Source organism: Papaver somniferum, chromosome 1 (genome assembly GCF_003573695.1).
Source record: "Papaver somniferum cultivar HN1 chromosome 1, ASM357369v1, whole genome shotgun sequence".
Lineage (NCBI taxonomy): Eukaryota > Viridiplantae > Streptophyta > Magnoliopsida > Ranunculales > Papaveraceae > Papaver > Papaver somniferum.
Window position 1 is genome coordinate 212,651,743 of NC_039358.1, and position 15,610 is coordinate 212,667,352.

The following is a 15,610-nucleotide window of genomic DNA, read 5'->3' on the forward strand; positions in this document are numbered from 1 at the left end:
TGAGCTTAAGTACTAGAGCACTCATAAAAGCTCCATCACACCTTTGGCATTTTTATTAGTTTTTGTGTCGGTAAAACAATAGAGATAATACTAAAATAACAAATGCTATTCAGCACTCCACTTAGAGCTCTATTAACTCTCAACCTGGTTGTTTTTCTAACTAGATTTGATCGATCTGAAGAGAAATAACCCCAGTGCAATGTTGCTTCCACATCTCTTCTTGAGTTTCATCATCATTTTCTATCATTCATCAGTTATTGATGCTGTGTCAGTTCCTCCATCCAAAACTTTCAAGTTTGTAAACGAAGGAGTAATCCGTGAACTTGATGCCGTCTCAAATAATCCTTTTTCCCTTCAGTTTTACACCAGCACCGCTAATAAGTACACTCTTGCTCTTGGAATGGGCACAGGTGCCTCAATTGGATCGGGCATAGATATCCCAAGTTCGCGTATCATCTGGGTTTGGGCAGCTAACCGGGGAAGACCGGTCGGCGAGAATGCTGTACTCAGCTTCGGGCGCAACGGTAACCTAGTCTTGGTTGATGCTGATGGTCGTGTAGCTTGGCAGACAAGAACTGCTAACAAAGGGGTGGTAGATATCAAGTTGTTGCCAAATGGTAACTTGGTTCTACTAAATAAAAATGGTGGGTTTGTTTGGCAGAGTTTTGATTATCCCGGTGACACGCTCCTGAACGGTCAGGGTCTCCGACCAGGCGGTGCCAACAAGTTAGTCAGCCGCTTGTCTGAGACAGATGATTCTCCAGGGCCTTACAGTCTGGTTATCAACGGCGAGGGAAAATCTGGAATTCCTATGTTCTACAAGAGCAAATTTTCTTCCGAGCCACTGAAATACGCTGACGTTTTGCTTGATTACTATGAAGAACGATTGGACAATCTTACGTTTTACGTAAACCCGCCTACTAGTGATTGGGGTCCTGATTACACTAATCAGTTGGGACTTCATTTGCAAGGAGAAACCAATATCGAAGGCCTTTGGGTACAACCGAAGTACAATAGTACATTGTCACTCCTTCAATTGGGTTGGGATGGTAACCTCCATGTCTATACTTATTACGAGAAAGGGTACTGGAATGACCCATGGGATGAAACCTTCACCTATTTTAAGAGTGATCCAAATTTTAGTGAATGTAGGCTGCCTGAGAAGTGTGGGTCATTTGGAATCTGTTCGAAGAGCCAGTGTGTTGCTTGTCCTACACCTAAAGGCCTGTCAATTTGGAGCGAAGATTGCAAGCCGCCAACTTTACCTTCCTGCAGTACTAGTACTGTAAATGCTAGTTACTATCAGATTGACGGTGTTGATCACCTCTTGAGTATGTCTAACGAAGGAGAAGGACCGATGAAGATTGATGATTGTAAGAAGAAATGCAGCAAGGATTGCAAGTGTGCTGCTTTCTTTTACAGAAAGGATTTATCCAAGTGTTTGCTCACCAACGAACTCGGTACACTTACTAAAGTTATCGGTTCTTCGAGTAAAGAACACGTAGCCTTTATCAAGTACTGAAAAAATGTATCAACCAGAGACAAGTAACTGCAATTCTCTTGTCTCGTGTGTTTATTCCTTCTTGTTCTTGTACTTGAAAATCAAATAGTAAACCAGATCGAAACCCTGTGGTATGCACATGATATGGTTTTTTTGCTATCTTTGAAACTTCATCTGGAAAATTGAACAAATCCTTATGTGGCCATGACTAATAATAATAAATGCTGCACATGTTGTCATTGCAATGCATCTTCAAGTCATGATATCGTGGAAATTTTTTTGCTCTAGCGCTGCTACATCAATTATGATCTAGCAACACCTTTGCCTACCATTTGGCATCTTATGATGTCATCTAACTATTGGTTAAACCATGGTTATCCCCAATTTGCTGTATTAGCAGCTCCCCTAGTAGCCATTATTATCTTCATTATACTGCGATCCTCTTGAAAAATGCGAGTCGAAAATTATCAAGATAAATTGATGACCATTAAGGATGAAGAAAGCTTCATTGTCTACGAGTACTGATTACATGAGTGTTATTAAGCTACAAGCATGAGAAGATAGTTATAGACTGATTCTTGTTCCTGGTGTTTTTTTAGGTTACGGGGTTTATAGCTAAGGATTGTTAACGATGCCTTGAGTCTAACTTACTGATTTCATGAGAAGCTACGGAACAAGCCCTTTAAATGATTCCTCGAATCGTGAGTATGCTATGACAGCACCAGGCACAAAAACATTGTGTTTGTTATCTATAAATTTGAGTTGCAACTCGCTGCAGATCACGGGCGTACTTTATCTTTCGATCAAAAATGTAGTCCAGAGAAGGACATGTGTGATTTTTTGGTGCATATGTAGTAGATGAGTTCCTTTTATGCTTTCTGCTATTTGTATGTAGTTGTTGAATGGTGAAGTAGCTTTGATCAATAATACTTTGGATCTCGTTTTAGTTTTCTAAGTTTCGTGATTTAATGGCTTTATGCCGGAAAAACAGATAAACATAGATTATACGGCTAATGATAATGGATGATAGCATCTTACCCATGAGATAAACCATGGTTTGAAACTATAGTTTGATGACCTCATAAAATGCCAAATGGTAACTGCTAGGTCAATTATGATCTAGGAGCGCTAGAGCAAAATATTTTCTTTCTTTTTTTTTGGTGGTGGTGATACCTAGTAAAAGAGAGAAAAATATTTTTAATATTTTAATATTTTTAAATAAATAAGAACCAAATTAAACTTTTGTTTTGAAATTTTCCCTTGTGGCTGGGATTTGTAATTGGGTCTTCACCACCAATGCATGTGTGAGTTAGGTTTAATCTCGTGAGTTCTGAATGTTAAAACATGCTCATGTGGTCATTGACTTGCAAAGATGTAAATATTAACAGAACTGTAAGAAATCTTGATAGAAAAACCAACTCAAATGTGGGAAATAATAACACTCAATTTTTTCTTTCAAATGTGTGTAAAATATTGTACAAGCCCTAAGGTTCGCATGTGTGTTTTCCGCTCCAAATCAATCAGTATCGGGCTGTATATCGGTCACCAAAGGTCGATAAGGCACTGATACTGCAGCATGTATCAATATAGGTCAATAAGGAACTGATACGGCAGCATGTATCGGTGGATACAAATACGTCACAGCCCAGCCAATACAGCAACCCACAGTCAGTTGCCTGATATCAAGATTTTGAAACAGACTTGCCGATTCAAGGGATCAGGCAACTGATAAAAACAAAAACAAAAAAACCCGCAAACATTCAATGAGTTCTTGTAAATACACCGCAGGAGATATTTATGAGTGACATGAAGATCGGAAAAAGTATGATGATGGTTCCTTCATCAGAATCGATCAGGGAACTCATCAAAAGTATGATTAATGAATATCTAACTTTTATTACCATAGGATAAAATAAATTCAAAATAAGCAGCATATTAATTTCTTCCACTCTTGAAAAGAGAGTTCATTCGTTAAGCAACCGGACTTAAATGGAGTGTCTAGAGAAGTGATAGCTGCTTATTACAAATAGAGGTTCAGAGGGCCTTGAGTATTTCATCTGCACCACTAACAGTGAATGCTCCACCTTCTTCGATGTTTGCAACTTTGACTTTCAGATCATCAACTAACAAGGAAAATCTGCGAGAACGAATTCCAAGCCCCTTTTCACCAAGGTCAAGTTCGAGACCTAGAGCGTGGGTGTAGGCTGCTGATCCATCTGCTAGGAACTTAACGTGCTTGTTCTCAGTGTATGTCTTTGCCCATGCCTTCATCACGAATGGGTCGTTGACTGCAACAACCATACAAAATTATGACAATAAAGGCCAGATGAGCATACCATTCAAATATATAATATTAGAAACTTGAAAATAAGGCGAAAGATAAAAATATCAAAAATAGTAAAACGGAAGAGAAACTGAGAAACATTACCACTAACAAGCAAAATTTCAGCAACACCCTTCGACTTTAATTCTTCAGCGTTGGTAATGAAACTTGGTACATGCTGCATGCTGCAACCAAGTATACAGGTATTAAACGAAAAGGAAGAGAAAAAGGTAAAATTTACATACTACCTTAGATCCTTAGCACCTTACTCTTGTTCCAAATGAAAAATCAATAAATGTAACACATAAAAACACTAAACAAGTAACAATAATGAGTGTTTCTGCCTTTCACTTAAAGATAAACTGAAACCGCGTTCAAGGGCGCCCTTTACTAATAGGGGATAAGCAACACATTCTAATATCTACTTTTCAAGCACAGAACCATACTGTTAATGCTTTATCTAATATGTGCTTTCCATGTTAATGCTTTCTATGTGATCCTTACCTAATATTTGCTGAGATTGCATTAATCTATGATCCGCAGGTAAATTCTTTGCTGTCACATCATACCCTATCAACGTCAGAGACGTTAGTCAAGTGTTCGAGGCACCATCATGGGCAAAGAAGCTAGCATTCACAAGAATTCAAGTAAACGGGAAGACAAGTGGGTCTTAAGGAACAAATGTGGATCTATGTTTCTTATAATGTTTTGGGGATATGAAAATATGTAAGAAGGGATAAAAGTAACTTGGGCGACAGTTTAGAACTTTAGATGATAGTCTATAACTACTCCATGAACATACACTCCTGACACCTGTTCTAAGTAAACTTTAGTACTCATGCTAATGTGTACATCGCTACTACTTTATGTTGTCAAAGGCGAGCCTAGGTGTGCCATTCACTGCTAGAGCGCCTTGCACCAGGCTCAATTCCTCAGGGTGATGCAAGTTTTATGGTGAGAGAGAGAGAGAGAGAGAGATCAGGAAAGTAAATCAAACAGACATTAAAGCGAACTCATACAAGGATGTTTAACAATTGCTTCATACACATTAAAGCTTAATCAAACAGACATTAAAGCGAACTCATACACAAGAGAATAAACCATAGCTTAATTAGAAAATATCACAAGATATTACTACATCTCATCTTCAAGCCCTAGATCAAGGCGTCAGTCTCCAATAGACGAGTGCTAAGAGGTTAATAATTGAAACCAACTACAGTAATTAATTTGAAAATCAAACTGAACTGTACCTTCTAACTTCTATCAATCCTTTGATGACCATAAAATGCACATGAATCAAAATTAATCTTAAGATTTTACCCTAACCTGAAAATAAAATTCAAATCAAGGGATAAAAGAAACATAGGATTTATACCTGCAAGTAGGGGTAAAAGCACCGGGGACACCAAAGATGATAACCTTTTTACCGGCAGCAAGTGAGTGAATTGAAAGTTGCTGGAGTTGATCCTCAGAGTCGAATTGACCTAAAGTTCCGTCAGGAATAACATCACCAACTTTGATTGGGGCCATTGATTTGATTTCAAGAAAGAACAAGGACGGAGGATTATAAACAAAGAGACGAAGAAGAAGAAGAAGAAGAAGAAGAAGAAGAAGAAGATTCTTAATAAAAGGGTTTAGACAAAAATCTAAAATGTTTCTTGGTCCATATATAAAGAGACTGAACAGCTCAAGTGGGGGTAATTTAGGGAAGGCAGCTAATTGCGATGATAAATGTACCCGTGTGTATTGTTTTTTTTTTTTGTTTTTTTGAACAAAGGAACTTACTTATATTAAACATCCAAATATCTTAGATCATGAGTTATATGAGGAACTAACATAGCAGGTGGAATCCACCAATTCCCACATAAATTATGTTTGCGGGCTGCCTTACCTAAAGTATCTGCAGTCTTATTACAGTTTATGTATACAAACACACAAGACCAAACCGGGTTATTGTTACAAATATTTACACATTTTCGAAGTAAAGGCATACTTTGCCAGTGAGAAAGAACAGATTGTTGTTGCAAATAAGAACTTACAACAAGATTATCCGTTTCATATATTACATGAGGCCAACCATTAACTGTCTCCATTTCCATTGCTTCCAGTAAAGTCCAAGCTTCTGCCTGATGTATATTGATAGCTCTCCTTACTATTTCCCTTCCCAGAACATATGCTCCTGCATGATTTCGAATTATAATTCCAATACCAGCTAGCAAAGAATTAACGTTATAAGAAGCATCAATGTTTATCTTCAAAAAATTCAGAGGAGGTGGTTTTCAGTGAAGATCGAACTTAGAACAAGTTGTAAGAGAACTATTATGACTCACAACAGAATTGCCTAAATGATGATGAGGAATGTAAGACTTTATATGATGAATGACTGTGTTGGTATTGAGAGAAATATTATCAAACACAATTCTACACCTATGCTTCCAGATGAAATGCATTATGCAAATAATAAGGTGGATAAAATCAACTGACTGGTGGATACTAATAGAAGAATTCTTGAGCTGCCAAGTCTGAATCCAAGCAAGAAAAGAAGACTGCTGCAGTAAAGAAGAATACATTTGAGGATAGAAATAATTCCATATTGCTTGAGCAAATGGACAATGCAGCAACATATGATCCAAGTCTTCAACCTGACTAGTGGTGCACATAACACAGTGTTGATGAGAAGCACCCATATGTTTAAACAACTTAGCTTTGATAGGGAGAGCATTATGAATACCTCTCCAGAAAAAGAGCTGAAACTTGTAAGGTATTTTCAGTTTCCAAAATTTTAACCAAAATTGAGGAGTTAGTCCCTAGAAGCATCAGGAGGCATATCATTTTCACATAGCAACTTGTATGTTGAAGCAGTGGTAAAAACACCAATGGCAGTAAAAGGCCAGACTAAAGTATCTTGCTGATTTAATTGAACAGGAATAGTTATAATTGCATTAACCTGGTCTGGTTGAAACAGTTGTCAAAGCATAGGAATATCCCATTGTTGAGTATGTGAATCAATAAGCTCAGAAACCCATTGATGATTATGAATATTCAGCTCATCCCACTCTTGGATAGAAGATTGCATATTAGGGAACCAATTAAATTTCCAAATATTGATACGAGTTCCATCCCCTTGCCATTTAGCATACTTCAAAACAATATTTAGACCAAGACAAATACTTTGTCAAATCCAGCTATAATTAGTAGTAGTTGGAGAAGGAAAGAATTGCAAATCATTAAAAGGAAAATATTTACCTTTTAATATTTTAGCCCACATATCCTCTTGATTGTGAATTATCTTCCATGCTAATTTTATAAGAAAGGCTAAATTATAATTGCTCAATTTTTTGAGACCCAGACCACCAAGTATTTTCGGCAAATAAGCAGTTCCCCAAGAAAACAATTGTTGAGACTTGTGATTGCTGAAGTTGTTTCGTCAACAAGATCTTTGGATTTTATCCATTTCATGAATATTAGTCTCCGGCAACTTAAATACATGCATCTGATACATTCCCATAGTACTTAAAACAACATTTACCTGAGTAGTTCTACCTGCCTGATTGACAATTTTACTGTGCCAACCTTGTAATCTATTATTCATGTTATCTAAAATACCTTGATAGTTCATATGCCTTGATCTATGCATCAAAAGAGGGATTCCTAAATTTTTTTCTCCAAGAACCATCACTTTCATATTAAGCATGCCAGAAATATTAGACTTTTGAGCAGTTGAAGTGTGCTTACCAAAGAAAATAGTCGATTTTTGCATGTTAATAACCTGACTAGAAGCTTGTCCAAAAATATGAAGTAGATGTTGAAGATGACCAATATGAGAAGGAGTAGCTTGGAAAAACAATAAGCAGTCATCTGCAAAAAATAGATGATTAATTGCAGGACAATGCCTATTAATTTTAATCCCATGAAGCTGACCAGAATCAATATTTTGCTGTAAAAGACGAGAAAAAGCTTCCATAACAAACAAGAACAAATAAGGGGACAAAGGGCCACCCTGCCGAATACCATGAGTAGGGGAAAAAGTAGTACTAGGTATTCCATTGATGAGTAGAGAGACATTTGTAGTAGAGATGCACTGATCAATCAAAGTAATCCAATCTTCATGAAAACCTAACTGACGAAAACTCGAAAGTAAAAAAGACCACTCCACCCTGTCGAAAGCTTTCGACATGTCTAATTTCAAACCAACCGGGGCTTGATTAACCTTTTTGAGTTTCATGCTGTGAAGAATCTCATGAGCAAGATGACATTGTCATGGATATGTCTCCCTGGTACATAGGCAAATTGGGTAGGGGAGATAATGTTTGGAAGTAAAGGTTTTAAAAGGTTAATTAGCTAAAATTTTGAGACGAATTTTATAGCTAACATTACACAGACTAATAGGCATATAGTCTGCAGGGGAAACGAGGTGCTATCCATTGAAGAAGCTGTTAGGTTGCAAGTACGACGAAGGAGAGGTGTTATCCATTGAAGAGGTGCTATCCACTGAAGCTGTTAGGTTGCAAGTACGACGAAGGAGAGGTGATATCCGTTGAAGAAATGAAGGAAGTCATGGAGAAGCTTGATAAAATTGAAGACCCAAGTGAAAGAGATTTTTTTGGGGAAACGAGGAAGGCTCCTGTTGTCAAGAAGCAAAAGACCAAGTGATGAACTATATAGTTGTGTGAAAAAGCGGGGGTCTAACAACACCACCCAATATTTCGCTTAGCAATTTGTATGGACTAACTACGAAATACTTTGCTAGAGAATCAACTAGACAGTCAGACTCAATCTAGATAAAAGTATCTCAAGGAGTTAATATCTCTCTCTTTATTTGATTTTTACTCAAGCTAGAATCAATAGCGAGTCTTTATCAAATACAAGGAATAACTTGGACGGTACCAAAGACCAATGTCCAAGGATCAATCAATATCAATCAACAACCAAAGGTTGGATTTCCAATTAACGATCACGGACGCACAACCTGTATTATTTCAATTATATAAAATATAATGTGGAAAAGAAATAACACAGACACCAGAAGTTTTGTTAACGAGGAAACCGCAAATGCAGATAAACCCCGGGACCTAGTCCAGATTGAATACACACTGTATTAAGCCGCTACAGACACTTGCCTACTCCAAGCTAACTTCGGACTGGACTATAGTTGAACCCCAATCAGTCTCCCACCGATCTAAGGTATAGTTGTACTCCTACACCTCTGATCCCAGCAGGATACTTCGCACTTGATTCCCTTAGCTGATCTCACCCACAACCAAGAGTTGTTGCAACCCAAAATCGCAGACTTGATAATAAACAAATCTGTCTCACACAGAAAAGTCTATGAAAGGATAAATCTGTCTCCCATAGATAAACCCTAGGTTTTGTTTCGTCTTAAGATATGAAATCAAGGTGAACATGAAACAATTGATAATCCAGTCATATATTCCCGAAGAACAACCTAGATTAATCAATCACCTCTCTACAATCCTTCTTGACTACACATGTGGTTTGTCGAGGAATCACAAACAGTGAGACGAAGATGTTTGTGACTTCTTTATCTTGCCTATCGGAGAACTCTCACGATCTCAAGCCAATCAAAGATTGTACTCGTACGATAGAGGATGCAAGATCAGATCACACAACTACGATAAATGTAGTATCGGCCTGGCTTTACGATCCCAATGAAGTCTTTAAGTAGTTAACCTGGTTTTAGAGAAGAAAACCAAAGGTTAAAGGAGAATCGACTCTATCAAGCGCACTAGTATCACACAGACGTGTGGGGATTAGTTTTGCACAATGCTAGATATCTCCTTTATATAGCCTTCAAATCAGGGTTTTTCCTTAGTTACAAAGCAATTCATATTCACCGTTAGATGAAAACCTAATTTAGATTCAAGCTAATATTTATCAACCGTTAGATCGAAAACTTAGCTTGTCACACACACTTGGGTAGACGTTTACTGCGTTTGTAAAAACCATGCCCAAACGTGTACGTGTATGTTGGTTCAACATAGTAACCCAAAAGGTTAACCATATGAGCATTTCATATTAACCTTGTTCTTCTTCACCATAACTAGTTCAATTGACTCAAATGAGCTAGTTAAAGAGTTGTTCAATTGCTATGAGATCTTATGTAACTACACAAGACACAATTGAAACAAAGATGATTCGATTCAATTGAATCGGCTCATGAACTTTATAGCCACGGTTTTCATAAAGCATTCCTTAGTAATTTAAGTTTCATGTTCAGAGCACATCTTTAGATTATAACCTCTTAAGCTCACAAACAAGTTCGCGGACTTTAGACAACCGGTGGAGTTTTCCAAACTCAGCAGGAAATCTCGGCAAAGGGACTTTCGCCAGTTCGCGGACTAGGTTCGTGGACTTACACGCAAATGATTTTTTGGAAAATCCCAGCAGAAATTCTCGGTACAAGAACTTCCGTCAGTTCGCGGACTGAGTTCATGGACTGGGTTCGAGGACTTGGTAAAGCCAATTCCTCCGGTTTCTCTCAATCAACGAAGTTCGAAAACTTCGGATTAAGGAATACATGGTTATGTAATCTAAACTCTCATTCCAATCATTGAGACATTCTCAGAGGACGTTATATAGCCGTTAATCACAGACGTTTCGCGTTAGAGAAATTCTCAAAGTAATTGAAACTTTTCATGACTTTCGTCACTAGGTGAAGATAAAATTGATCAAAGCGAAACGCTTTACCAACACATGATTTCGAGATATAGATAAGCGAGATATACTCGGATCGAAATATCAAATGTGTATGATCCAGTCTATATAGCATACGACTTTTGTCTCATAAGAAGTAGGAGATAAAAGAAATTGACTTTTGAGTGATAGATAAGTTCAAGTCCCCACAAGTCTCGACCGAGCTATGCTCTAAAAATCTCCCCCTTTGTCAATTTTAATGACAAAACTATTAATACATATGGAATACAAAAAAGATAAACTTTAGTGGCTCCTATTCCATAATCTAATCTTCAACATTCCATGAAATCTTCGTCCTTCCAAGTACTCCAATGATCCCAAAGGTTGTAAGTTTAGCATCACCGTTGTTGAAGATCCGTAGCTATAACAATGAGAGAAATCGAGATTCTCGATCATTATTATACAGTGTCGTAGTATTATTATGTAACATCAAAGTCCAATTGTATCACGACTTTAACAATAGTACTATGGTGATATGTATCACTCCCCCTTAGTCAATACTCCATCTCGATCATGGAAACCACTCCCCCTTACACAATGATCCAAAAACCATATGTATTTGTAGTGTGAACTACAATATTTCTCCCCCTTTTTGTCAATAAAATTGGTAAAGGTACAAGAACGAGATCATAATGAAATTTCCACAAGAGACATTTCATAGACTAAAAGAAAAATACATACCAACTTAATTTAGATGCAATCATAAAGCCGAAGATAAATGCATTCGTCAAGGAGTTTTAAGATACAAGATAACCCCTATAAAATTCCACATCCGCACACCCCGCAAGATATTACCATTAAGCACAAGTTCAAAAGAACTCTCCCCCATTTGATGTCATTCCCTAAAGAACAGCAAGAGCGACCTTAATTTCGAAAGAAAAGAAGGATTTTTAAATTGGACACCAAAAACCATAAAAATGATTTTCTATATCCAAAACTCAACCAAATTAATCACAAGAAAACCCATGATTATTTTAATTTGAATACACAACTAAATCAAACCACAAAAGAAAACTCACGGAGTTACGACTAAGATAATCATACGGAGACTAACTTAATCGTTCACATACTCAACATAAGGAAAAACCTTACGGAATATACGACTACATCAACCAATAGAACATGATTAGTATATTCGTTCATATAATCAACACAAGAACTTGTGGAATATATGAGAAACTCAACTAGACTAATTACAAGAGAACTTATAATTAATCTAAGTGGAATACAAACAACCAAACTAATCACCGAAGTAATCAATTTAATTGTCAAAGGATTTGCTCGAAAAAAGACTTTCGGAGCAAATAACTGAATAACCAACCGAGATGATTAATTTAGTTCATAATGCTCAACATATGGCATCTTATGGAACAACCAACAAAAAAAATAAGAATAATCGACTTAGTTGTATCGTGCTCAACATAAGAAATACAATGGAGCCTTCACGGTAAAACATAACAAAATGGATCAATGAAGATCAATATCGTGGATAACATACAAGGATCTATTCTATTTTCCATCATAACGACATAATAGACTTTATCCTTGTCAAAAAAAAAGATTTTATCCTATTTTCCATCAAATACATGACTACATAGGCATAACTTTTATAATTGTCAAAAGTCCATTCGTCCTTTCATTAATACGAATATCAATTCATGAACGACTTTACTTTTGACAGCATATGGGACCTTCAAGTTCACGGACGCAAACAATACATATCCCATAATCAAATTGCAATATCACAAAATCATAACGATCAATACTGCAATAACATCATCCTTCAAATATTTTTAGAATTTAAAAACTAATAAACCTAAAAAATAACATAAGAAGATGAAAACAAAAATAGCTATGTATAGTCACAATCATCGCTATTGAAAGCACTAGTTATTCTTCCAACTAATCCAAAAATAAAACATACTAGGCATATACGAAGATGCATTACTCATCACCTTCATCATTGGACAATTTCCAAGCAGATTGAATTGAATCCAACTCTTCCTTGAGCTCGGGACACTTGGTTCCAATTAACGACACTAGATATTTTAAGCATTTTACTCTTGCATTCACCTTGCGTACACCCTTGTAAACTTTTTGAATAATCCTCAAGGTGGTAGGGTCGTCAACATCAAGAGGAGTACCTCTTTGTCGCTTGCGAACATTTTCCCTTATACGCCGAAAGGTACATGGACGAACAAGTTTGGGAACCCCAAGAGAATTTCCAATAAAGTCAAGTCCACGATCACGACAAATTTGGCTAATCAAACAAGGATATCCTAACATCTTGATGTGAGAAGTCATCGTCATCATTTGAGAGATGATAAAACCACAAATATCAAGATTTCTATTGCCGGATGCAAGGAAGAAGACCAATTCTGCAAACTCATAACTCCACCAAGAATTCTCAATTATGGAGGGACAAAGGTTAGAGATACCGAGTTTTCCAAACGCCATTAAAGCAATACTAAGATCATTAGTAGGAAACTTTCCTTGACTCCAAACAACCTTCTTTCCACAAAGTCCAATAGAGATATCATCCTATGATGGACGTTCATCACTTGGTCTAGGTAACCGTACGTTGACCAACGGTATTTCGGTGACCCTTGAAATAAGCTATCTATTAACAAGAAACCTTTCTCTAGTTATCATGGATTTGAATTCCATCTTCTTAAAATCAACATCATGAATGTTGGCATAGAAAATCCTTGTTAGAGAATCAAAACCTTCACTAAGGTTATTAAAGATATTCCCAAGATTGAACTTTTTGAAGCAAGCTAAATCCTCTTCATGTCCACTAAAAGCTTCCAATTTATTTTCTAGAATAAAACCTTTGGAAGCAATCCTATCAAAATTTCTAGCAAAAGAATCATTCACAAAGCTAATTCTAAGAGAATTTTGATCACAAGGAGGATTCAAGCTAGAGGATTTTGAGCTTTTAGAACTCCTTATCATGCTTCTAGAAATCATCATAAAGAGATATACAAGAGGAAATTACTTATTTGAATAGAACCTCAAACACCCTTCCTTTTGATTTCTTAAAAAAAAGGCTTTAATGGTGGAGAAGCACAATCCTAGTTCACGTACGCGGACGGAAGATGAGAAAGGAGGAGGTACGCGAACCACCAACATATATAAATCCCTCATTCATGGGCTTGGGTTGTACACGAACCGTAACTCACAAGAATTAAGGAAAAATCTTAACCCTTTCCATATTAGAGGTAAACAACCAACATAAGTGTGGAAGATAACAGAAGCAATAGGAAGTTAATCAATCAACAACATAACTGTAAACAACTCAAGCCATTTCTTGTCCCACTTCAAGATATGTACAAATGGGAAAATCCAGTGTTGTTACCAAGAGGCATAATGCGTATAGGAGTTCTCATGCGACACGTCTGGTTGATAAGTGTGAACAGTCCATGTAGTATAATCAAAATGATGATAGTCAGGGAAGCTGGAGCTTTCTATCCTTCGTTGGTTCGGGCTAGAAGAAGGTTGTTCCCGATTTCTGGGCTGTTCAGTATTAACAGTTTTAACATGACCAACACCCTTTCTGGAAAGATTCTTAGACTTAACAGAATTAAGTTTTTCTAAGAATTTAAAAACGCCTTCGAATGCCTTAAACATATCTTTATCAATTGATCAATCATGATAGTATTCCTCATAGAGATCAAGAGTTAATCTAGTGAGGTTCCATATCCTTGAGCGTATTGAACGTTTTCCCAATTTCCCTTGTTTTTATTTTTTCCTTCAGATTGCTTCTTACCATCTAAATCTCCCTTTTTAGATGAAGTAAGATTATCATGAGAACCCAGAGGTTTTAACCATAACAATCTCTGAAAAATCTTTAAGGAATTCTGGCGTGCGTTACAGAAGTCAGGAGCAAGTTTTCCAAAGAAATTTCCCATAGGGAAATTTATATGGAACGAACAAACACAAACTTATTAGGTTTACCGTGTTTGACTGCTCTGATACCAATTGAAAAAGCGGGGGTCTAACAACACCACCCAATATTTCGCTTAGCAATTTGTATGGACTAAATCCGAAATACTTTGCTAGAGAATCAACTAGACAGTCAGACTCAATCTAGATAAAAGTATCTCAAGGAGTTGATATCTCTCTCTTGATTTGATTTTTACTCAAGCTAAAATCAATAGCGAGTCTCTATCAAATACAAGGAATAAGTTGGACGGTACCAAAGACCAATGTCCAAGAATAAATCAATATCAATCAACAACCAAAGGTTAGATTTCCAATTGATGATCACACAACCTGTATTATTTCAATTATATAAAATATAATGCGGAAAAGAAATAACACATACACCAGAAGTTTTGTTAACGAGGAAACCGCAAATGCAGAAAAATTCCGGGACCTAGTCCAGATGGAATACACACTGTATTAAGCCGCTACAGACACTTGCCTACTCCAAGCTAACTTCGGACTAGACTATAGTTGAACCCCAATCAGTCTCCCATTGATCCAAGGTATAGTTGTACTCCTACGCCTCTGATCCCAGCAGGATACTGTGCACTTGATTCCCTTAGCTGATCTCACCCACAACCAAGAGTTGCTGCAACCCAAAATCGCAGACTTGATAATAAACAAATCTGTCTCACACAGAAAAGTCTATCAAAGGATAAATCTGTCTTCCATAGATAAAGCCTAGGTTTTGTTCCGACTTAAGATATGAAATCAAGGTGAACAGGAACCAATTGATAATCCGGTCTTATATTCCCGAAGAACAGCCTAGATTAATCAATCACCTCTATACAATCCTTCCTGACTACACAGGCGGTTTGTTGAGGAATCACAAACAGTGAGACGAAGATGTTTGTGACTTCTTTATCTTACCTATCGGGGAACTCTCACGATCTCAAGCCAATCAAATATTGTACTCGTACGATAGAAGATGCAAGATCAGATCACACAACTACGATAAAAGTAGTATCGGTCTGGCTTCACAATCCCAATGAAGTCTTTAAGTGGTTAACCTGGTTTTAGAGAAGAAAACCAAAGGTTAAAGGAGAATCGACTCTAGCGAGCGCACTAATATCACACAGACGTGT

At 37.0% G+C, this 15,610-nt stretch overlaps 2 protein-coding genes across 2 annotated transcripts; one reads left to right on the top strand and one right to left on the bottom strand.

The window, feature by feature from the left end:
* Window positions 1–143: 143 nt before the first annotated feature.
* On the top strand, window positions 144–1,634 carry LOC113336318 (EP1-like glycoprotein 2). The gene has a single exon (XM_026582256.1). It carries the CDS (start codon window positions 200–202, stop codon window positions 1,520–1,522), a length of 1,323 nt encoding a protein of 440 aa, XP_026438041.1. The 5' UTR covers window positions 144–199; the 3' UTR covers window positions 1,523–1,634.
* A 1,645-nt stretch (window positions 1,635–3,279) lies between these two features.
* LOC113315240 (peroxiredoxin-2C-like) lies at window positions 3,280–5,472 on the bottom strand. The gene is made up of 3 exons (XM_026563545.1): window positions 5,200–5,472; window positions 3,930–4,009; window positions 3,280–3,789 (listed from the first exon to the last, which is right to left on the bottom strand). Exons 1-3 carry the CDS (start codon window positions 5,352–5,354, stop codon window positions 3,536–3,538), a joined length of 489 nt encoding a protein of 162 aa, XP_026419330.1. The 5' UTR covers window positions 5,355–5,472; the 3' UTR covers window positions 3,280–3,535.
* Between the last annotated feature and the right edge of the window lie 10,138 nt (window positions 5,473–15,610).

Excerpts from the sequence above, each read along its gene's own strand:
- LOC113315240 (XM_026563545.1), bottom strand. The coding sequence starts at position 5,354 with ATGGCCCCAATCAAAGTTGGTGATGTTATTCCTGACGGAACTTTAGGT. Across the intron at positions 4,010-5,199 it reads GCTTTTACCCCTACTTGCAG|CATGCAGCATGTACCAAGTT; the intron begins GTATAAATCCTA and ends ACTTGGTTGCAG. Across the intron at positions 3,790-3,929 it reads TGAAATTTTGCTTGTTAGTG|TCAACGACCCATTCGTGATG; the intron begins GTAATGTTTCTC and ends TGGTTGTTGCAG.
- LOC113336318 (XM_026582256.1), top strand. The coding sequence starts at position 200 with ATGTTGCTTCCACATCTCTTCTTGAGTTTCATCATCATTTTCTATCAT.